Source organism: Polyodon spathula, chromosome 28 (assembly GCF_017654505.1).
Source record: "Polyodon spathula isolate WHYD16114869_AA chromosome 28, ASM1765450v1, whole genome shotgun sequence".
In the NCBI taxonomy this organism is placed as follows: Eukaryota; Metazoa; Chordata; class Actinopteri; order Acipenseriformes; family Polyodontidae; genus Polyodon; species Polyodon spathula.
In genome coordinates, this window is record NC_054561.1 from 2,145,386 (window position 1) to 2,169,913 (window position 24,528).

General features: G+C 40.3%; 1 protein-coding gene across 14 annotated transcripts in view; it reads right to left on the reverse strand.

Annotated features, from left to right (window-relative positions):
• The window catches only part of LOC121301847 (trafficking kinesin-binding protein 1-like), a 41,019-nt gene that overhangs the window by 6,747 nt on the left and 9,744 nt on the right, over positions 1–24,528 (reverse strand). For 8 of the 14 annotated variants that reach the window (XM_041231497.1, XM_041231492.1, XM_041231506.1 and 5 more), the window contains exons 1-10: positions 22,695–22,782; positions 15,473–15,795; positions 14,693–14,887; positions 3,403–3,479; positions 3,165–3,281; positions 2,919–3,019; positions 1,504–1,612; positions 1,272–1,350; positions 754–884; positions 22–96 (exon numbers count right to left, since the gene is read on the reverse strand). In XM_041231497.1, coding sequence (XP_041087431.1) covers positions 22–96; positions 754–884; positions 1,272–1,350; positions 1,504–1,612; positions 2,919–3,019; positions 3,165–3,281; positions 3,403–3,479; positions 14,693–14,887; positions 15,473–15,795; positions 22,695–22,735 — 1,248 coding nt within the window. In that variant the 5' untranslated portion in view covers positions 22,736–22,782. The other 6 variants (XM_041231494.1, XM_041231496.1, XM_041231495.1 and 3 more) reach the window with 6 other exon arrangements.

Genomic DNA, 24,528 nt, shown 5'->3' on the forward strand with positions numbered 1-24,528 from the left:
TTGGGTCCCGTTAATAAATACCTCGGATTTCAGTTGCTCTTGGGCTTCTTTCGCGGCGCTCAAATGCTGGTTCAGCTCTTCGTTTTCCATCGACAGCTGCAAAACCGAAAGAGATTTCACTTGATCATTTATCATGAAACACCTGACCTCGCTAAAACGGGTGAGATTAGCAAGTTAAAGATCTCCCCCGATCCCATTAAAACGGCCCGGAGCAGATAAGGCAGGAGGACGCGTGAGATCCGACTTAAGGCAGACCATGAACCCTGCCTTGAAATCCGCAAGGTAGAATTTTTCGAACCTAATCTACGTAAATCTAAACCCTAAATCTACCTAATCTAAACCCTGTCTTCACGTGTGCTGCAATCCTGCTAATGGCAGCCCCTGCTACTTACATTACTTTAATGGGCAGCGATTATCAAGAGACCAGGCTTATTAAATCAGGTATTTTAACTGTCCACACGGAGCGAAGCAGAGTAAAATACTGTATGGTCACATTTTTAAAGACCGGTTTCAGGTGTGAGCACCGATTACAATGTATTCGCTAAAAGTACCAAAGCAGCAGGCACATTAATTAAAAGAAGCACGCACAGGTCTGTAAACTGGAATAAAATGACCCAGCCAAAGCTGAATGTTGGACAATTTGCGTATTAGCAAGCAAATGCCAGAAAATGGACTACCTAAAGGGCTTGAATTAGCTGAAACATGATGACCATTGCAATGCCCTGCAGTTTGTGTGTGTGCAGTGTCACTCACCGCTTTGGCCCTATGCTGCAGGTCCACAATCTGGGCCAGCAGCTGACTGATCTCCTCCTGCTGCCTCACAGTGTCCTCCACCTTGCGGGAAAGCTCCTCCGACAGCACTGCCATCTGCTTGCTGGTCGACGCTGGAGACCCAAGGGGTGTGAACTATCAGAACCTTTCACACCATAACATGCGTTTATACAGGCCTGGATTCCACTGTGGGCAAATCACATGCAAACTGCATGCCCCATAGTAAATGCATAATGCATGATGCATTTACCCACAGTGGAAAATCAGTTCCTAGACCTAGGCTTCCAATACATGGCTGTATAGCACCTACCGAGGCCTAAGACTACGATGCTTGGCTCTACATATATCTGATACTTCGGCTGTGTTCTTACGCTATAATTGTATAACTTACTGGGACCAAACTTTAGGAAGGTTATGCATTTATATATATATATATATATATATATATATATATATATATATATATATATAATTACAACAAAAGAAAAAAAAGCACGTACTCAGTTCTTGTACGCAGTCGATCACTAACTGCTGCTCCTGCTCTTCAAAGTTTGTTGTTTCGGCTTCCAAGTCAGTGGCCTGGACAAAGGAAAATAAATAAATATGACAATTCTACCCCTTCTCAGCAAGGGTTTGTAAAGGTGGTATACACCGCCTTTACTGGCTCACTCTATAGGTCTCAGGGTTCTACAGAAGTTGTATTAACTATAGAAGCTGGACCCGGTTCGTTACCTCTGTGCGTAGTTTCACATTCTCTTCCTCCAGCCCTTTGAGTTTCTGCTGCAGGAAATCGAAGTGGAAGCAGCTTTGGAGCGAGGCTGTCGATTCGTTAGGTCTCAGTCTACATCAGGAGAGAAAGAGATGCACACACCTGTAAGCTTACTGCTCTGCTTTAACCATTTCAGTCCTGGCAGGACCTCAAGGTCCTGCATTATCTTAGCGCCGTATGTTGACACATGCCGTCGAAAATCACGTTGGAATCTCGCGGGACTCCTAGATCCCAGTCTGAGGTAGTGTAGAAATATATGTTTCAATGGGGTTTTTTTGTATGTATACTCAATCAGGGAGTTTACTCCTCAGTGCAACAAAAATTATTCAGGACTGAAAGGGTTAAAAGGAGGCGGAGTAACTAGAAATAGATCTCACACTTGTCAATGGATTCTAAACGTTTCAACGACAGCTAGTGCTACACAAAAACCGATTAAGTCTGTTAGTTTCATCTGTTTAAATGTAATGGCTTATAATAGGGTTATGAGTTCGGTGGCTACCTATAATGAAGCGGACAGCACACTTTCTCTTGCACTCTAAGTAGGAAAGATCTAAGCAAAGCGTGCACAAGAAACACACTCTCAGCTTGAATAGCGGTAGCCACTGAACACTTAAACATACAAGTAATGAGAAAGACTGGTATTCAATTTACAGGGTGGGTGAAAAGTCCCTTCGACGAATCAGATCTGCAATGTTGGAAACGTTAGTGCAACTACTGATTACCAGTGTCAAATCAAGTTCCTCTGTGACCAGCATGGACAGACTCTTGTTAAGCTGTTGTTGGTGCTTCTACCTGTTGTGATCAGCTTACACAGATGCACAACAAAGGTCCAGTTTCAAATGTTAATGAAATTTAAGAATGATAACAAGACTTTGAGAAGTTCACGTCATTTAGAGTAGAATATGGTGGTAAAGGTGTTTATAAGGAGTCTCACGAAGTCGTCTAGGAGTATAAATATTATACAGGGAGATTATAGGTGAGGTATTTCCAAAAGGGGTAATGGAATAGTTCAGGACACGCTGTACTGTCCAGCCACCGTAACCCATGTGGAAAAACACATTCCCAATTCCAAGTCCCATTCCCTCTTCATCAATTCCAGCACATCATTGATGAAAATTGCAATTAGCAGTATCCTGTTCAATCGAGCTTCTCACAGTGCCCACCAATTACTCCAGTTGGCTCCAATGAAAGTGGTTGAACAATCTGGACAATTATTGTGTCTACAAAAAATATAAATTCCAATTTCTTCAAAGAAATTGGGAATTGATTTTAAAAAGGGAATTGAGAAATGGGAACCCTGCTACCCAGGACAGAACGTGGCGCTTTAATGAGGGTCCCTGGAAGACAGTGGAGACAGGACGGACAAGCAGACACTCACGGCATTGTTGTTGTGGAGCAGGCCTCGCTTTCCTCCGCACTGCTGGTGTACAGGTGCAGGAGGTCATCTCTCATCTGGACTTCATGCCTCAACTGAGCGACCTGGAAGAGGAAGGTTTAAGCGTCAGTTCAGGGTCCTTCACCGCGAACCCAGAGCTTAAGAAGAGGTCAAACGGGCAAACAAAGCAAACGTTTCAAATACAACGCAAAACTATTTTCATATGCAGTTTAATATTCCGTGGCTCACCTCCTCTTTGGTCAGTTCAAGCTGTTCTTCCAGACACTCGTTCCTCTCAGACAGGGAGCGGTTCTGTTTGAGGAGAGACTGGCCGATACGGGCCGCCAATTCCAGATCACGCTCTTTCTGGAAGGGGGTGTGGGACACGAAGCAATAACAGTTAGCCTAGATAGATATAGATAGATATATATGTGGCAGATCAGATTAGGAGCACCATGGTTAAAGATATACCACCCTTTAACTGTACCTCTTCCAACAGCTGCGTCACTGCGTCGATGTCATGGTATGTTTTCGTCACTTGGCCAACCCTCTCGGAACACATAACTGAAAACAAAAGGGAAAAACTAAATCAGCGGCACATTCGCAAGAAGTCGCGATTCTGTCTCAAACCACACTTCTCAAGGTTCAAGCTCTCAATGCTCACCACATGCTCCCCTATCACCTTCAATTCTCGTTTCAGGTACATACTTTGGTTCTAAACGGTTTATGCAGCGCACTGCGACACCTCCTAAGCCCACACAAAGTTTGCATAATGCTAAAAGCACATCCCCATTTTTGATCAAGTTTACCCATGATTACATGTTTTACGTTTGCTGTACTACAGTAAACCCCCACCCCCACCCCTTTTTTTTTTTAATACCCACATCAACTCAGATTTTAAATTACACAGAATGCAACACAGATCTTAGGATGCCATTACTATTTTTGGGAAGGGATTTAGGCTTACAAATGGGCAGTGACTAGGAGGAGGAAATCTGCAGCAGATTAATCCAGGTTTAAAATTTCCTATTGTAGAACAGCTCTACCTATTCACTCCTACAGGTGGTGCTAGAGTCCTCAGGATACTATAATTTGTCAGGTTCACAAACAGGTCTGAGACGAACTGCCATATTCAATGTTTTAGCACTGCGGGTAAACTAAAACCTTTGCTTGCACAAAACATTACTGCTCAAAATTGCAATTAGCAATATTCTAGTAAAATGAGCTTTTCACAACAGCGGCAACAAATGGCTTAAATTGAAGTAGCTGTTTCTTAGTCAATTAAACTGGCTTCAAATGAAAGCAGTGGAAGAATCACAACAATTATTAGGTCTCCAAAATAGAAATTCCAATTCCTTCAATGGAACTGGAATTGGGAATTCGTTTTAAAAAGGAAATCGGCATTGAATAAAAGGAACCTGCAATGTCCATATTATCAAATACTTGTCCCAGCTCGTCTCCACTAAAGCTTAAATCAACATGTTCCTTTTAGAATTAAACAGCCCTGCCTTGGCTTCGCTCCAGACCAAGTAATCTGCCTGGCAGTAGAACTGGAAACTCTAGCAAGACATGCGTTCCTGTTTATAAGATAAGAGTCTCTCTAAGCAGTGTTGCCTGGTATAGAAAGAGTAGAACGAGATAAGGCATCTAAAATCTCAGCATGTGGCGTAGATCCGGCATTTCCAAATGGGACAAACAAGAAGGATGGCACCACACATGTGCTAAACACACACACACTAACCCTAGCTCAATATGCAACATTGTAAGCCGATCACTTTTTAAAAGACATTTACAAGCGCACATCATTCGTTTATTAATTACATCTAAATATTTAAATCATCAAACTTCTTTCCCTGGGGTATCACTTCCTCTACCTTAATAAATTAATGACTAAATTAATCCCTGGAAAAATACATTAGTTAAGGCATTGGTTATGTGCCAGCTGAACAGCAAAACGCTTCTAAAAACAGTAACCTACCGATTAGAGACCTGGTCAAAAAGGTGGCATATCATTTTTAAAAAACAAAGTCAATTCAAATGAGCACAAACCATAATAAAATTACAAGACACAATTTAGACACTGGCCAAAGCAAAAACACGTCTCCTCCAGTTTGCAAAGTCTTAGGAAGGTTAGTAGTAATACAGTAAAAACTTTACCAGGTTTCAGGATTTCCTCAGCCAGCATATCCATAAAGTGGCACATGATGGAACTTGTTCAGGTTTTGCATCTCATGTTGACTGCAAACCCATATCTAGTGCCTCCTTTCTCCCCAGCCCTTATAACCAACAAAAGGTGGGGGAGGAGGGACTAAATGAGAGAGCGAAAAGGAATGCAAAGCAACTACAATAACAATACAAATGGGCAACCCTAGCCACTGAATCATAGTTTGAACAACAAAAGCCTTTTGGAGCTGCAGGGCTGCCAAACTGTGTACCTGACCAAATTCATGCACAGCAAACTCTGCTGCCCCGATTACAAAGAATTCTTGGCTAGAAAGTATTCAGTATTCGACTCAAGGGTGTTGAGGATCTTCTCTTAATTACACAGCTACAGAACCGCACTCCCAGGTGCGCAAGCCCTGCAGTTGTTTTGTAAGGCTGTGCTGCACTAAAGAAGCAGTACCACTTTAAACAGCCACAAATTCATACTGAATTGAGATGGATTACCACAAGAATAACCCCTGAATATCTTCTGCACTTCCTCTGAAGCAATCCATTTTTAATTCAGCCCTGTTAATTCATGTGATTTAATTACCCATATCCATTGGAACAAATTTTGTTGATCACATGTATGAGGCAGGCATTCATGCATGAGTTAACATTTACATGCATTTGCAACCATTATTTTAAAGTATTATCAAAGAAGATTAAAACACAACTGGCTTTCTAAAATTGATGATTTTTTTTTTTCACTCAGTTATATTTTGTCCATCTGTACTAATTAAAATATCAGCCCCCTTCCCATTGCAGTTCATTACGGACCTCGTCTGATCGCGTTGCCCCCCCCAATTCCCCCATTGGTTGATCTCATCTCGTTTTCCAAAAGCTTTTGGAAAAGCATGCAGAGTGGCACGTCCGCAGTGTTTACACCGACATTATTTTCCCTCAGCGAGACAGACCCTGTCCTCAAATCTTCATGAACCACTGCCGCTGCACTGCGGTACAGCAAGACTGAGAAACTGAAATATTCGCTAATTGGAGCCCCATCTTCATTAGAGCAGGACTGACGAGAATGACAGGCGACAGGTTGTGTGTCTGGGCTGGCAGGAATTCTATGAATTTGTTCCTTTTGTTTGTTTTTTTTAATACAGCTTCCTAACATATTAACAGGGCCAGTATTTCAACGGAATTTAATTCCTAGATTTGAGGCTCGATTTATAAAATTTTTAAAAAACAAAGCTTTTTTTTTTTTTTTTTTTTTTTTTTTTTTTTTTTGGAAAACTCACGCAGGCGAACGTTTCAGCTAATGGTTTTTCGATGCTACACAGACCATGCCTACATTGTTCTGCATTCAATACTTACCAAAAATGTGGAATTGTTACTTAAAGCATGAAGACGGAATTTGACAATCTCTCCTTTTCTAGCTATAAAGATCGTTTTTGGGAATTGCTAAGAGCCTCTTGCCATTGTTTTTCCTTTAGTCCACATTAACACAGAGATGCGTCTTGTTTTTGTTGTTCAGGTTGTAGGCTGCTGACTGAGTTTGAAGCACACATGTACTTGTTGTGTTGTTTAACTTGTAATTGTTTTATTTTCTAACAGGACCCCCTTGTAAATGGGTGCATCTTCTGTATAAATAAACAAACAAACACATACACATGGTCTGAAAGCACATCATGGAGGGAAAACGCCACTGCTGCTAAAGCAGGAAATAATCCCAGTACAAGGGTTGCACTGCCTTTAGTGTCAAAGAGAAAGAGCTTGAGTCAACATCCTGTTTGCGACTCATTTCTTATTGATCCATTACCAAATGATCTTCACTCGCAATGACAATGCAACTGTTCTCTACCAAGAGGCAAGTGTCGCACAGCCACAATGGGATGAGTCTACCGTTGGTAGAATGGCACCAAAGGGGTAACATTTTCATTTGCGGACATGCCAGTGGAAATCGCAAAGAGTATGAGCCACTACCATCCACTGCAGTACCATGGCACCTCGCTATTCGCGTGCTAGCCTTCTCCCATGCAATACTGCCAAACCCGCTGCCATTTCTGATCATACTGTGAACTTTCTGCAAGAATTTCTTCAGGCTAACATGCTAAGGAATTGATCAAAGGGCTTTGTGTGGGCACAGCTCCGGGGTGACACTGAGAAGTTTTTCAAACTCTGCGGTCATGCTTGGCAGCGCAAAGTGCTCGGGAGCCCTGCCATAGTAAAGTCTCAGTCTTCTGCTATTTTATCCAACACACTCTGCATTGAAACTGACAGTACAACACCCCTCGCCCTCTCTACCTACCCAGCTTGAGCCCAATGGCTTTTGTTTCCTTGCTATGAATAATTCAGGATGGGGGACCATGGTTATTCCAAGTAGTAACTTCAGATTGAATGGCAAGGTCAGCCAAGCAGAGAGGATTATTTCAAAGATGCCTCCCTCCTCCCCTCCTCCAAATCCAGTCACCTCCTACTGTACTGAGCATTAATTCAACATCTTAAATCCATTGGCTTGATCCGACCAAAAAAAAAAAAAAAAAAAAACACGATCTAACTGTACAGAATGAATCACGGCGATTTGTGAAGACCTAGGTTCTGATTTGCACTGCACGTCTTTTTATGGAGACGTGTGGTTCAACGGTTAACTAAGATATCGGTGTTTTAGGATTAAGTCTTGCTGTTCAAGCATCTTTTAAATTAAAAGCAAGGCAATACTGCAGTCTTGCAATTTAACAATTTTGGCTTAATGCATATTGACAGAGGACAGGAGTTCAACCCTTTCTTTATACAGTCTTTATATGGGGACATGCGGACAACAATAAATGGAGGGATGCCATCTGCTTGCTTTGCTTGTTACTGTGCTCTTAGAAAACTGATCTTTCCTATTCATTTTCACCTGTCTGAAAAACCATTCTGTCCCGCAGCTTTTTGAGAAAGACTGACACAGAATAGGAATATGAATGGATGTGGAGCCTGCAGACATGTTCATTTAAACTGAAATGCTAACTATTGTAACTTAATCATTATTAATGTTTCAACCTGATTTTCCAAGGATGGCTTGATAGGGAATCTCCCCAACTGCAAAACGATGAATCACTTTTACTGAACTTAACAAAAATAATAATAATAATAATAATAATAATAATAATAATAATAATAATAATAATAATAATAATAATAATAATAAAATTAATAAAAAAAAAACAATGCACTCAAGATTTTCAATAGATCACTTTACAATGGATTTTAGTGAAGAAGCAAAAATCGTCATTACTAATAATAATATTATTATTATGATTATTAGCTACCACCACAGCTCTAGATGACTGAGTCAGCTGTTACCTTTCACCAGGTCCTTGCACAGTATTTCAGAGTTGTTCTTGAAATCAGCAATGTTTCTGTTGTACTCGTTATCAGTGGAGACAGAGGTATGCCACACCTCCATGACAGACAGACGTCTCTTGTTCACCACCCTCAAAACTAAAAGCTCAAAGCCTTGGGTTATCTAAATATTCTTCTGCATAACCTGTTTGCAAGTCCATTTTACAAAACAAGGCTGTTTTTGCAAAACAGTAGCTCCTTAAAACGACAGAACTGTTTCTGAATTGAAAGAACTAAAACAAGGACTGCCTCTGTTTATACTGTCACTCCTGTTTATGTTCACCTGGTTGGGCAATACAGATCGAAGGGGGGGGGGGGGGGGGGGGGGGTTGCATGCTGCCAAACCACAGCAACATGTATATCTTTTAAAATAAGCAAATATTCTTTCAACGGCTGCTTGTGGTTCACAAATATGAAGCAGGGAAGCATTTGAAGTCGATTATGTTATTGCTTACTCAAGAAAATTCTTGTCTGTGTTGATACACACCCCGTTGATTTAGAGCAGAATGGTACAATCCTAAGGAGTTCCATTGCGTTCTATTCGCACAGCACGTAAATTCCACCTGTCTGGAGACAGGCAAGTGGGAAGGGCTCAGTACAGTCCCATGCCTCAAAATACAGACTGTTAAAGTGAACTGTTATCAGACCGCTCTGGCAGGCTGTCAAGGTGATTTAGTTAAAAGGCATAGTATGATCTTCTTGGTGGTCATGTAAACAGAGAACAAACCAGACACATATAGAAACCCATGGGCATTTGTACGGTAGAAACACTGGTTCCAAAAAAAAACAACATTAAGGGAAGATGAGAAAAAAGAAGGAAAGCTAGAATACCCCTCTGTCCAGGCAAGGTATAAATAATGATAATTAAAAACCAACATAAAAACTACTGTGACTGATTGAAATAAAGATACATATAAACAAACTATATACACTAAGGGGCTGCTCTCTTGACAGACGTGGCATATTTTGTTTTTTTCTGTGATTTTCTTTATTACTTTTATTCAAGCTTGCAATTCAGCAGTTGAAATCACTCCATATCCAGTGTCCAATCAGCTGTCTCACTAATTAGGTGATTAAGTGCATGTGCTTCAGTCATAGTCACTCAAGCGAGTCACGGTCAAGGATGAATGATCGAGTGAATAAAAAGAAACCAAAAACATTTCATCAGTGTCCATCATTTATATACCTTTTTTTTTTTTTTTTTAAATAATAGTGATAAATTTCATTTGATGCTGGGTGTGGGTGTGTGTGTGTGTGTGTAATATATATATATATACACACATATATACACACACACAAAACATATATAGAAACATTTTGAAATCCGTGTTCTTTGAATTGGTTCCTTTCACAGTCCTAGCATAAAGCCTTACTAAACTTCTTTGTGATTGCTGTTGACATTGGAAATGCATGAATTATTAACCCACAGACTATCTGGCCAAGTCAAGTACAGAATGGCACGACCCATTTTAGTGTTTGCCGTTGTTTGCAGTGGCAGTATACTGTATCAAAATAACCTCAATACTGTATCGTACATCTTTATAAAAGGTGTGCAGATTTGCTTGAGGTGCGTGGAAATTGCACACAAATTGCTACTCGAATGCTGTTGTGCATAATTAACAGAAATCTGCTAGGCACAGTGATTGAGTGAAACGGTATGTTCCACGTTGGGGCATTTCAATTATAACCTGTAGACTGGTATACCACAATGCAATTGAATTTGTGTGTGACCCCTCTTTCACACAACTCCCCCTTTAGTTACAAACCATGCTATTTCTCTTCTTAGAAGTATGAAAGTCCATTGGGTTATTCAGACAATCTGGTTGGGGGTGCGGTACAGCAAGCGATTTTCTCTGACAAGCTTGAACTGGTTTCAGAGCTGGCAAGGTGAACGTGCTTGCAGTGTGTCTGAAAGTTTGAAAACAGATGCAGCTTCTTACAATGAGATTGGTTAAGGAGCTTTGCTGACACAGAACAGCTCGTGCTCTTAATGCAATTATAGCTACGAGGGCCGAGCACAGAAGAAGTTTCCATCTGAACTTGAAAAACGAGCAGGGTAGCGACAGTTTGTGGTCATCACTCATTTCAGTTTGCAGTAGACTGGAATGAGTTTCAACAAAAGTTGAAATTAGATTCTTATCGGAGGTTTCTTTTAGCCGTAGGGCCGACTCATTGCTGACTGGCAACTGCGCCCGCCGAGGTGCTGTTGAGGTTTGTTTTATGATTGACGACGTGTTTTTTTTTTTGCTCTCTTATTTATCTATTGTATTTTATGTTGTTGGCTGTGGTGCCAGGAGCCTCTTGCCAGGTCGTGATTGGAAATGAGAATTTGTACTCCATTGACTCATCAGGATCAAGGTTTTGATTGACAGATTGATTTTCCACGGAGTAGGAGCTAACACTTACGGCAAAATAAAATTGCAATGGAATATTCTGAAAATCGGTTTTACTATTCAGACTATGGCTTTGGAATACTATGAAACCCTTTTGAATATTTATGGGTACTACACTACGAGTAATCCAATGACCATTACATACAATTTCTTCATATCAAAGCTGTTTTTGCTCTTGTATTTAATAGAAAAAGTTTCAATCTAAGATAAAATCCAATCTTAAAAGACCCTCCCATTATCATACCTCAAACCAATCACACTTGCAACACAGGACACAGATTATTTTGCTAACACGTGTAACATAAAAAAAAAAAAAAATTCTCTAGTCACCAACTCTGGTCAAAAAGAACATTTTTATTAAGCTTCAAAACACTGCAAAGCAAAATGTTAGTGGCACAGCAAATCACGCTACTGAGCGACAAAAGTACTGCATAAGTACAGTGCCGATTCGCACTCCCCCACAATCCACAGCAAACTCCATTGTCATGCAGATCAACGGCTTTTGTCGTTTCGTTTTCCAGCAATAAGTACCCTGGTCTCTGTAGAGAAACCCACTAGCTCTGCCCATTAGATATTCCACAAGCTAGCTTGCCAGGCCAGGGAGGGGGAGAGGGAAGAGACTAGCCTTGGTAACATCCCGTTTTCAGTTGGCAACATATCGGAGTCCAGGCAGATAGATTACGACAGGCCACACAGAAGGGAGCGACACAAGATGCAGTCGGAAATCACTGGGTCTCACACACACACACACACACTGCTGGTGTTCACTGTAAGGAAAGACCTTTTGTTGTGGCAGCATTCACCATGCTCCCACACAATCTCTTCATAAGCTTCCTCGCTAACATCATTTTCAAGTTTTGAAAGGAGAAACAACATCAGTTAATTGTTTTAATAAAACTAGAACCAACTAACTAAGTAATATAGTTCAAGGACTAAGGCTGATTCCAATTCTAATTCCAATCCCAATCCTAATTCCATTCCAATCCCAATTCCGGTTCCAATTCAATTCCAATTCTAATTCCATCTAATTTCATTTTTAAAATCGATTCCTAATTCCCAATCCCTTTTAACAAACTCCCAACAGGTCACCGATCAAATTTCCAATTAGCAGGATGCTGTTAAAATGAGCTTCTCACAGTGAAGCCACTGTTAGTTAGTTGATTAAATTGGCTTCAAAATGAAAGCAGTTGAACAAAAAAGTCTCTAAAATATCAATTCAAATGGAATTGGAATCGGGAATTGAAAAAGGAACTGAAATTAAAAAAAAAAAAAAAACAGGAATCAGCCTCATTCCTGCTTGCAGCTAATTACAAACACCCCACACCCCAAGTCTCTCACCCAGAAACACTACAAAAGCCCCTGGAGGAGTGTACATGACAAAGTGTCATTATAAAACACCACACAGTATGATGATCAACTGGCTTGCACACTTCTTTGGACCACAAAAGGTTTTGCTTGTAATCCAGTTTTGGTAATTTCGTTTAACTAGGGTTTCTGTTTTGTCGTTTTTCGTTCATTTAATTTTCCTGTGTTTATTTTGAGCTATTTTCAGGTTTTATATACTTTTTATGTATTGTCACAATATGTATCATAATTCGACAGTACATGCACCCTTCAATTGTACCTTCTTTCCTTTGCTGTCTTCCACAGCTAAATCCTTATGGTCACAGGCACATTCGTCTGGATTTTTTGTATTTTTGGCATTTTTTTACATTTTGCAACTCTGTTTGAAATTCCACGAGATGGTAAATCATCCCTATGGAACTGTAATATGGCTTGAAGTCTTGCGAGCAAGAACAATGCTCTGTATTAAATTGTAATCTCATTTTAAGTCTCACAAGCAAGTACAATCCTCCAATAGAAATGCAGGAATCTGCTGCCATTCAGTAGTTGGGCTGGGTTTAAAGTATTCTGAAGAAATCAATGCGTTATATAAAGTCAGGAAGGAGGGACATTGCCCCGATGCGCTGGGAAAAGTGTTTTTTTTGTTTTGTTTTGTTTTTACACAGGGAAAGGGGCCAAGTCAACGTGAATTGAGGAACCATTTCCAGTGTTTATTGGATGTACACCAATTTCATTTTTTTTTGTATCAAGGGTGTTGGTAGAAATCCTACTTCTAACCAACCACATTCACATACACATGCATTGCACCTTCTCAGCTTGAGAGTCCAGATTTTGAGGAAAGTCCTTAACAAGTTTGCTAAGTGTTCTGACTGTAGTCTGCACGATAAACACAAGGCTTAACCAGAGTTCAAGAAAGACAAGGAACTTTTATAACCTGGTTTTATGCTTCCAAAGTAATTTAATGAAAAGCAAAACTCAAAGCAGGATGTCTTATTTTATGATGCTTCCCACGTAACACTGCTTCCACCTTTGTGCAGGTTAGTTTGATCCAAGAGCTACATTATAAGATTACAGTCCACACCTGTGAGTAGGACTCCTCAGTTTGATTGTATTCTTGAATCAATATTTATTGACAATAACAGGGAGGCTTTTACTAATCAGTCACCTATTGAAATATTAACCTAACTCATATCTGATGAACCACTGTTTACTTCTTCAACGTTAAACATTAAAATACCTGGTAAAATCGTCAACAATAACCACAGTAGTTCCATGTGCCAATAAGAGCTGTGCTCGTTTGAGAGTGGAATGCTGGGATTAGGGTAAACACAATGTACAGTATATCTTTTTTTATTTTTAATGTCTGGCAATGCTAGTGTATTTTTTTCTCTTTGTTTGTGTTTACCCGTTCAGGGTTAAGCTACAGGGATGAAAATATGACTCATGTTGCACAGCAGTTTGATCCATTCCTGGTTTTACTAGTTTAAGATGACACACCTGAGCTTGTTACCTGTACACTGGGGCCAATAATATATTTACATATTCGGGAGGGGAGAAGAAGAGCACACGCTGTCCTCTGAAGCGAGTGCCGTCAGCCGCCTGCTTCTTTACGCACTGCAGACTCACCGTGCAGCCCCCCAGGAGCTACTGCATCGGAGGACAACGCAGCTCTGGGCAGCTTACAGGCAAGCCCGCAGGCACCCAGCCAGACTACAGGGGTCGCTGGTGCGCGGTGAGCCAATTGAGCACCGCCCCCTGGGAGCTCCCATCCTCTGTCGGCAAAGGAATAGCCTAGAATCAATCTGGCAACACCCAGACTATAGGTAGTATCCTGCACTGCACACGGAGCACCTTTACTGGATGAGCCACTCGGGAGCCCCTTGAAAATCAGTTTGATATTGATCTATTTCTCAGTCAGTACGAAAAAAAAAACTTTATATGGGCCCTGAAGAGTCTCAGAAACAGACGTAACCTGGGGTCTGGTTCGATTAATGCGTGTCTGTGCAATTACTGCAGAAATCTTAGAAAGCAATGTGAATTGTAGAGCCTACAGGCTGTGAAGAGAATGGGCCGTGCAGAGCAGCTACACTCACACACACACACACACACACACACACACACACACACACAAGCTGGCTCTCCTCCAGCAAAAAGCAGTCAACACACACCCACACACTGAAAGGGGTAAAGTAATACTAGATAACATGGAATATGACCCGAACCACGACCCATCTCAGGCAAGGACTCCCGCAAGTTCTCACTTTTATAAAACTGCATGGTATGAGACAGTATGTTATGGTATCATACAGCAGCTATGCTATGGTCAGGTACAGTATAGATTGATGCTGTATTGTATGCTATGGGATGGTACAGTAGAGTATGCAGTATGCTACTACACAGTATAGTATGGTACAGTACAGTGTTATACTATGTGGTATGCTGTGGTACGGTATAGATTGATAGTGTATGCTGTGCTATGGTCGGGTACAGCAAATCTGGGGAACTCACTGAAGTATTTGAGGGTCTCCTCAATCTGCTCTGCGGTGAGCTGCAGTCCGGCCTCAGGGGGCAGCAGGGGGGTGTGCACCCAGTCATCATGCTCGTACCCGAACAGACAGTCCGCCCGCAGAGTGTAGCTCGGGAGCCTCTCCTCCAGCAAGCTGATAATTTCCACCTCCGGGACATTCTCACTGTTACACACGTCTGAGGGGAAGCAGGGAGAAGCATGCTGGTGAAATCATCTGGGAAGGAACGTTTCTAATCTATAGGGATGATAATTAGACTTCTATTGCATAGCAGTTTCACCCATTCCAGGTTTCACTACCCAGCCACAGTGTACAGGCGACAAGCGCAGGTTTTAAACACAGTAAAACCAGGAATGGATCAAAAATGCTATGCAACAGGAGTCTTGTTTCCACCCCTGGTATCTATCAGATATGTAAACTGCATTTTCTAGATCGGCTAGTTTTAAAATGTTAAAAAAACAATTATAATAATAAATACTCAGAACTTAAACGCTCTTTCCTGCAACTATTTCTCGCAAGTATGATGCTTTAGTTACTGAATTCAGAGAGAGAGAGAGAGAGAGAGAGAGAGAGAACTAAAAAAAATAAAAACAAATGCAAACACATGGGACTAGAAAACACCTGGTATGACTCGGTGGCAATGCACAGAAAAAAAGTGAAGGCAAATACTGACATCTAGAGGACACTGTTATATTTTCTCAATGTACAGGACGGCAGTGAGCAATTCTTCCCCTGCACATCACAGTGCTTTTATTTCCCTCACCTGTGAGGGTGGAGACATCGTGAAAGGATCTGTCCTCCTCGTCGCTGGCTACAGTGAAAAACAGGGGTGCCTCTTCCCCCTCGACCTGGCTGGCATGGCTTGCGGGGGGCTCCTGGGGGTCGGAGTGCTGAGGGGGGTCCCGACCTGGGCTGAGGGGAGTAGGCGATGGTGGCTGGTTGTGCGGAGGCCCGGGGGAGGCCAGTTTGACTGGGTTTACTGGGAAGCGCAGGGGTCCATGCACAGGGCTGTCAACTACCACCTGATCAGGGAGACAGTACAGGAGACCAGGGCAGGAGTCGGGGCCAGCTTCTTCAGTATTCCTGCTGGGATAATAATCAGTACATGTGTGAAGCTGCCTGATTTTTGTAGCAGCAAGATGGGTGTTCCCACTGTCCTTAAATTTCAGAACGTGATCGAACTAAAAATGCTTCACGGCTTATCTTTACAGCACAGTGGAAAACTGTCCCCAGCGTTCTGTTGAGCCAGAATAGATTTTATATTCTGTATTTCCAAGTGCGTCCACAAGAGGTCACTGCAAACCAACAACTGCACAGGAAAATCTTTATCTTCTCCAATTACAATTTTCAAGAAACTGAAATTCTCACCCACCTCAGCAGTCAGACCCCTTTAAGCTTCCATGTTTTGTGTTTAGACATCAATAAAAACTCTTAATAGGAGATGGAGAGTAGTGTATACTGTAACTGTCTTAATGCATCCCCTCTGAACCTAGGTTAAAGGATTTGTACCAGTAGGTTTTTAACACCACCCTTTTGAAAAAGTGTTTTCTGAAACCTGACTATAAAGTCGCGTGGGTAGGCAGAATTGTTTTCCCCCTCTACTTAAAGTTATCATTAATTGGGGAGGGGTTAAAATGGAAAAAACTAAGTAATGTACTTCACTCAATTGATGAATCTGAGAAGGGTCTCTTTCTGAAGCGCACTACAAAACAATGTTTACTTAAAACCAATTTACTGCGGTCGAGAGTAATCTGTGTTTGGGCCTCCCTCATTCATCTGATTAATTAGAGGCCCTACAACAAATAGATAACAAAACCTAATCTCCCAATACAGAGCTCCTCAGCATACAATGCAGAGACATGCAGGATTATGGGATGCGGTTGGCTCCGGCCCACACAGTATATTGTGTTACACTGCGATACACTGTTCAGCCAGCACAGTGCACCACTCATCCATTCATCAGGATAAGTGGCTTTCTGGACTATTAGCTCCAGCTGGGATGAGTAAGGAGAGGAACCTAATATTACTGTTCATAAAGAGCTGTTGATAGAGAAGCAGGGAGGAGTTTCTCCACTAGAGGGAGATGTTGATTTAGTGCTTCACAGTGCAAACAGAACAGGCTACACTTTAGGCATTTTATCTCTTACCATACCATACCATATCCTACTGTACCAATTTCACTTATATATCACGTGCAAGTGTCCCAGGGCACTTTACAAAAATAAACTGCAAGCCGAAAAGAGCTCCAAACTGCTCGCTAGTGAAAGGATAAATCAAAGAGATTGGATTTTGAGCTTGGATTTACAGGCTGTAGCAAGTGAGTTACTACAAAAGAACTATGAAAGTGTGTGCATGAGAGTAGTAAGTGTGTGTGCTTTGGTGTACAACTGTACGTGTGTGTGTCTCACTCTGTAACATGAGGACACTGATGCAAAGTGAGGGGGGAAAAATGATGGTCCTCACTGGATTTTTTTTACTTATACAGTACTGGTTAACCTTCTCAGTCCAGAGACAACTTCCCTTATTTTTTCCCTCCTTCACATCAGACACCCTGGAGGGCTCAGGGGTATATTGGCAGTGGGAGTGTGTTGGGTTTCTTCAGCAGAGGTGAAAGTAGGGGAGCCCCTTGACCTCCAGCAGTCTGGATTCAGTCAGTACTGTATTCATCCCAGTGTTTACAGTCTCTCTGCCAAACGTCCCTGCCAGGCAAACAGGGCGCTCACTTGAGAATGGAACCTGGGAACATTTTCAATTAAAAGATGATTTTGCATCTCCCAGGAAACTAGTTTTCTCATTTTAAACCTGGGAAGAAGTCCAAGAAACATTAGTCCTATAATAACTAAAGTGTAATGGACGGTAAGTCTTTTCCTTCGAGACATCGGTCTGCGACTTCAAAACGCTGAAAAGTCATGCAGGCATCCACAAAATGCATGGCTTGCAATAAAAAAAAATCATTTTAAAAAGTTTTGTTGAAACATTTGTCTACTTATCATAGTATCAAACATTCTCTTTATTGGCCTGGGTGCTAAGTGATAAAGATTACACAAAAGATAAGAAATAACACCTTAAAAACTAGCGGTACTCAACTCTGGCCCTCAAGAACAATTCCAACCAGGTCCAAAATTAGTTAATTGCCTCTTAGCAGCTCCAATTAACTACACTAGAATCTGAACTGGACTGGATCGAGGGCCATAGTTGACCATATATATATATATATATATATACATATATACATATATATATATATATATATATATATATATATATATATATATATATATATATATATACATATATATATATATATATATATATATATATATATATATATATATATATATATATATATATATATATATATATATATATATATATATATATATATATATATATATATATATATATATATATATATATATATATATATATATATATATATATATATATATATATATATATATATATATATAAAATCCTGGTTGAGCAGAGTTACTTGCAGGTAGGAACCATATTCAGAGTGGCAAAGAGAACACATGGGGACCCTAATAACTGTAGACCAACAAGAAGGGGAGGGGCGCTCTACAGTGTTGGAACAGAGTTTAAACATTGGTATCTCTTAAGAGTACCGATACACTCAGCAGGTCATGAAGGCATACATCTTAAAAGCCACCTGCTATAAAATTCTACTCTTTTTATAGGTCAAGGCTAAGAGGTGTACACCAGCAAGCACACAGACACAGTTAATAAAATGACCAGGAGATGCTGGTTTACTGTGCCCTGGTAGCACACACAGAAAGCACAATCAAAGCAAACCCAGAGGACACTAGTGCAACTGAGCGCATGTGTTTGACCAGCAAATTTATCTCTACGTAACCGGTTTGCTGTAAACAATGGTAAAGACATAGAACTATTCCGTGTGTGTGTGTCTATTCTCCTTTTATCTTTGTATATTAGGAAAATCAACCCTTAGTTTAAATATTAACTACTGGATATAGCAGCATACAAAACACATTCATTTCCACAAATTTAAATGCAAAGTGCATGCATTTATTAAGCACTTTTACACCAAAAATACATTTTAAAAAGTACGCTTTTTGGTGTACTAAACCTGTAACACCACTACAATGCCAAACAGCTGCTCTACATAGACAGCGATAATTTGGTCTTTTACTGGACTTCTATTATTTGTGCCCTCTGTCATTTTCGATCAGCACCGGGCTGACCGCATGTAGTCACATACTGAACACATCTTGTGACTGAATACTGGAACTAAACAAAACAGGCTCCCTCTTTTTTTGGGAGGTAATATTTAACTTGTCAAATCTGAAGATCTAAAACAGCTTGTGGTGACAGCTAGAGCTCAGAGCTTAATCAGATCCATGCCATGTAGAGGCAAACCACAGTGATGGACATAAAGACTCCTGTTGCATAGCTGTTTCACCCATTCCAGGTTTTACTATGAGCTTGATTAGCCACAGTGTGTATAGGTAACAAGCTCAGGTGTGTCTTGTTAAACATAGTAAAACCAGGAATGGATCAAACTGCTACGCAATGGGAGTCGTATTTCCATTCCCGACCCTGTATCCACTTTTTAAAAGTCTAATTTTAGACACAAGGCAAGATGTTGTATTATATCAAAAACAACTGACTCTTAACTAAACCCTTTTGAAGCAGTACTGTTAAAAAAAAAAAAAAAAAAAAAAAAAGCTTAAAACACACTCACTCTTTTTGTGTTTTAACTGGTAATCAAATGCAGAAGCTGGCTATTTTGTAAGAAATCAATTAGCAATAGGAGTCACTCTGAAGTGCAGTGCACTGCATCAGATGCGTTTACAGCAAGGAGGTCCAATCAGAGTCCTGGACGACCATTCCTCTCCAGGTTTAACAGGTAAAATGATTTTGGGGTGTGGATGGCGGTTTTACAGGATACAGAATCCGTTGTTTGCAAGTATGCCTTACATGTAATGTATTTTTGAGCTTCCTTTTTTTTTTTTTTTGAGCCATTACTTGGTTTTTTTGTTAAACCAGGTACAAATGACCAAAACCAAGGCGAGAGCGCAGTTCAGATGACTGTGGTTTATTTATTCCGGTGGTCAGTTAACGTTAGAGTGGCAGTTGGGATTTGAAAATGCCAACATTCCATAGGGAGATTCTATCAGGGCGGCGTCAGGTGATGCCATGGAGAGTCATGCAGGTTTCTTCCCTTTGAAAAAGGAGACACCATGCCATTATTCCTTTCAAATAACGACAACAACATCCTTTGTTTCCAGGTCCAGGACCCTTGACCAAAGGCAGCGTGACCTTCTCTTGCCCTACCAGCGAAGTCAAGTAACACTCAGTATTTAACAAATAATCTACCTTGCACACGTAAGTGACAAACTCAGACACAACGAGGTAGCTTTCCAAACTGAGGTGCCTTAAATACCAGCAGACCAGGCGCTAAACTGTGGCGTAGACTCAGCTATAGGAACTGGGTTTAAAAGGAGCTAGACTAAAAATAAATTTAAAAAGCATTAAGTCTATAGATGGTACTGCCTGTCTGGGATGTTTGAACGTTCCTCAAGGCTAATTTGGGAGAAGGTTACAATGCAGCCAAAACAGGACTCTTAAACGTGTATTATTAGGACAAAGCTCTAAGAGGGTTCTTAAATATCAGTTTTGGAAGTACAAGCTTTGTAAAGCACTCGGAAATATAAATAGAGCTGGTTTTGTGCAGTTACTCTGTTTAGCAGTTTGACTTCACGAAGCTGGACTCGTATCAGAGATGCTGAAGGATTTAAAAAAAACGTCATGCTGTTGCCACAGGATTAGCCACACAGGTTTAAAATCCTTATTTAATCTCACTTCACTTTTAACTACCACCTCAACGCTGGTCAACTTTCCATTACTTTCCAAACTGCACTAGACCATGAAGGTCATAGGGAATTGGGAGTCTCAGTGTTTGTGTTGATTACTTAAATCTTACAATGTTACAAAGCCAATAAAAAAAAAACAGTCTAACTTAATTAGACCTGGCAGCTCATTGGCAGGTATAAAGCCAGCTCAGACAGGCTGTGGTCCAGTCAGATTCTTGTTCTGCAGTAACGCTGTCTGTGGACCGATTCACTGGGATGTAAGACCACAGAAGTACTAACCGAAGTTGCCAAACAAGTCTAATTATGTTCCTGAGAGAATCTGAACACTGAGTTTAAGATTAGTCAGGTCTATGAAGGCTAACCCTAACCCTAATTGAAATAATGCAGTGGTTTTAAATCTGTGTTGCCTCTGCAATCAATCTTTTTTTTTTTTTTAAATGTCGGTACATCTGAAACACACAATTTTCCAATGTGGTGTCTTCTTTGAAACAAAATAAAGAGGATTCACACAAGCCTTCTCCCTCCTCCCTCCTCCCTCAGTGCTGGCAAACACAAAGACATGTTCTTTTGTATTCTTTTTTAAACAAAAGTCATTTTTCAAAGTTGTCCATAAGGGTGGGGGGAAGGGAAATTAAACCCCCCCCAAGGCAGACGTGAATACAAACAAAAGCAATTACCCGTTTTTCAAATTTATTTTTTTTGTTTGTTTTCTTTTTGTTGTTTTTTTTTTTTAAATCTGACCCTGTTTGTCTACTGTTTTATTAAAAGTCTCCACTCCTCCATGGGATAGCATCAAAAAATCGTATTTATTTACTTGCAGAAAACGTAACAGACAGCAATAAAAAGGCAACAATTACAACTGTTCTGTTGTAGCTTTGTTGTAAATTGAAATGACTAAAGGGGATAAACTGGCTGCAGAGTGAAAATGCATTTATCAAGACTACATTTATTATAGTACTTGAAACATGCTATCCACTTTTTAAAAAAAAAAAAAAACAGAATTCTAATGCAATGCAAAGTGTTGCCTCAACGGACGCTATGAATCTCTGATGCTGAATAGCAGGTAGTGCATTGCAAACTGTTATCCAACATTACATCCTTCAGAATTAGGAACTACAGCACTCAACTTAAATCACTCAGTGGTTAAAATGTAAGTTTACCACATCAATGATATGGCGAGTTGATGCTGTAAACTTACTTTCTAAATCACCCTGTGTTAAAAGTTCATATACCCCAATGGAAATGTATGATTTCTAGAAACTTCTCAAAAACAAATAATTATAGGAACCTTCCTCCTTCCAGATCGAGGGAGTGTTATGACATTACCATCAGTCTTGTACTTCTTGATAATAAACAGCTGAAGTTAGGATAGTCAAATGCTTGGTAATCTTCTTGTATCCTTCTCCAGCTTTATGACAATAAGACATTTTCTGCCCAAGGTCTTCAGATAGCTCTTTACTTTTTCCCCCCATATTGACTTGTGACAGCAATCCCTTTTATACTCTCCAAGAATGTTCACCTACAATCCAGCATTTTCTAGACTTCTCTAGAATTAGGTTCTGCATTATCATACTGAAATGTTTAGCACATTGTGGATAGCATCAAAGTGTATGAATACTTTTGAATGAGCATTTTTGGAGTTTTGCAAAAAAATTGCTGAAAGAAATAATTGTAGACATCTATTTCTTGTAACTTTTTTTGCCCATCCACAAAAAGCTAATTTTTTTTTTACAAAACATTTTTCCTATAATTATATGGGGCGCGTAAACCTTTGACTACAATTATGTGTGTTTATATATATATATATATAAAAACACACACACACACACGTATAATTCAACTGAAGCTGGCAAAGTGAATTTGAAGTACACACAGAGCATTGCAAAGCTTAAGCGAGACTGACCGTAGAAGAATATAATGCATGGCGTAAAGTGCTGTACATGTCAGAATCCTGTGCTGCCTTCTCGTGTCCTTATATATCCTGCTGTCCTGCTACTGGTTTTGCCAACCAAGCCACTCTCCTTTGCACAAAGTCTGCCAACACACAACAAATTAGAATTCCTGTCGCCTCCCCGATTTACAGACTGTGTACCCTGCGGTCACGTGACCAGAGAGGGCGGGGCCACCAACCTTCCCACGGGAGAGTTCCATTTGTCAGTCTTGGCTACCATGACGATGATAAATCAAAGGGTGGTACTCTTACTGTTCCGTAGAGAAGGGTCAAACAAAGCAGCAAGTTCAATGCTGGAGAAAGAAAGAAACAAAGAAAGAAAGAAAGAAAGAAAAAGAAAAATGTTGGCTTGGTCTTGAATTGTGACTTTCAAATGCGTTAGAGTCAGTCAGCCTTACTTTTAGTAACAAACCTATGCAGAAGTAGAGCTTGACCTTGAAGAAATACATTTAAAAAAAAAGAGAGAAACCCGACTATCCCTTTAAGAGCAGCAGATGTGGGTACGTGGGACGAGGCACACAGAACTACTCCCTCTACTCCTGTACCTATGCTCCGATAGGCTCCAACTGCACCTTGTACTCTGTCCCCAGTTTCCGTGGCGACCGGGGAACTTTGGTCAGGGATTACCAAAAAGGAGTTCAATTTACACAAGAGCTGGCAGCTTCAATGCACAAGCAGCAACAAGATAACCTTACACACAGGCCTTTTCAATTCCCTTTCAATTCCCATACAAGCTGCTGCATCTTCCCTGAACTCCAAACCACATTCTTTGAATTTGAATCTGTGTTTTGGATCAGAGTGAGTTTAAAAGCAGCATAACAACTTGCAAATGAGCACAAATGAATTTTGCCACAGCAGGCAACAGAGTTACTTTCCCTATAGTTTCTTAATGCATGCATCAAAATCCTTGATCGAATCAATTCCAGTGCATTCCATAGAAAATGTGTACTGCATGGAAGTTAGCTGTTGTGTAGTGTCATTTCACCCTGCTGCTATAGAGAAACTTAGTATGCAATTGGGTTATGTCTGCTTAACACTCCCCAAAATCTCATCCATATTTTGACATTGAAGATGACAGAATGCAATATATAATAGAGAACAATATATAGCTAAACATACACATTAGAATGCCTACACTTTTAATGCCTAGAACACTTCGAATTGAAACTCTTTACTTATTTATTTATTTATTTTTAAGAACAATTTCTCAATTTCTGGGATGTCTTATTTTTTAATTTCTACTGCAATTCATTTGGGTATTTTTTTTTTTTTTGCACTGTTTTAAATCACTAGCTGTGAAGCAGAGACAGATTTACGTCACCCACTCAAATCCACAAATGCCTCACAAGGTCCCCCATCCCTCTTCACCCTCCCCCGACTGCTGATTGGCCAAGCGGTGAGCCCAAGGGAAGCTGATTAGTTCCAGCTCTGAAGCCACACAATGAGCCCAGCTAGTCAGTATAGACCCCCTGCCAGAGAGAACAATACTGGGATTAGTGGAAGGGTTGCTTACACGGAACCCTGTCACCTCCCCAGCCCCCACACCACCCAGAGAAACAAAAACACAGTACTTCTCTGCAGTCAGTCCCATTAAAAAAGGTGGATCTATTCAACAATCCCAGTTGTTTCTGATTGTGGTAAACTTAACAAAGACAGTCATCTTGCAGGTTTTACACTATGCATTTGACTGTTTCCCTTAGCCATTCTTTTTTAATATGCTTTATCATTTATTTCTGTGCTTTACAAGGCTTGCCTATGCTTTACCACACTTTTACTATGGAAAATGTATTATTTGAGCAACAGAGTTGTTCCCACAAGTGCTTAAATTCACTACAATAATACGGTATGATTGATTGAATTAAATCTATGGGTTTATAAGTTTTAAAGGAGAACCAAGAAGGGTTTTTTGTTTTGTTTTGTTTTGTTTTTTTAAATCGGTTTTCTTGAAATACTACTACCACCGATCACAGTGGATCACTTTGTTCTTCGATTTCAATTTGGAAGAGTTTGCTG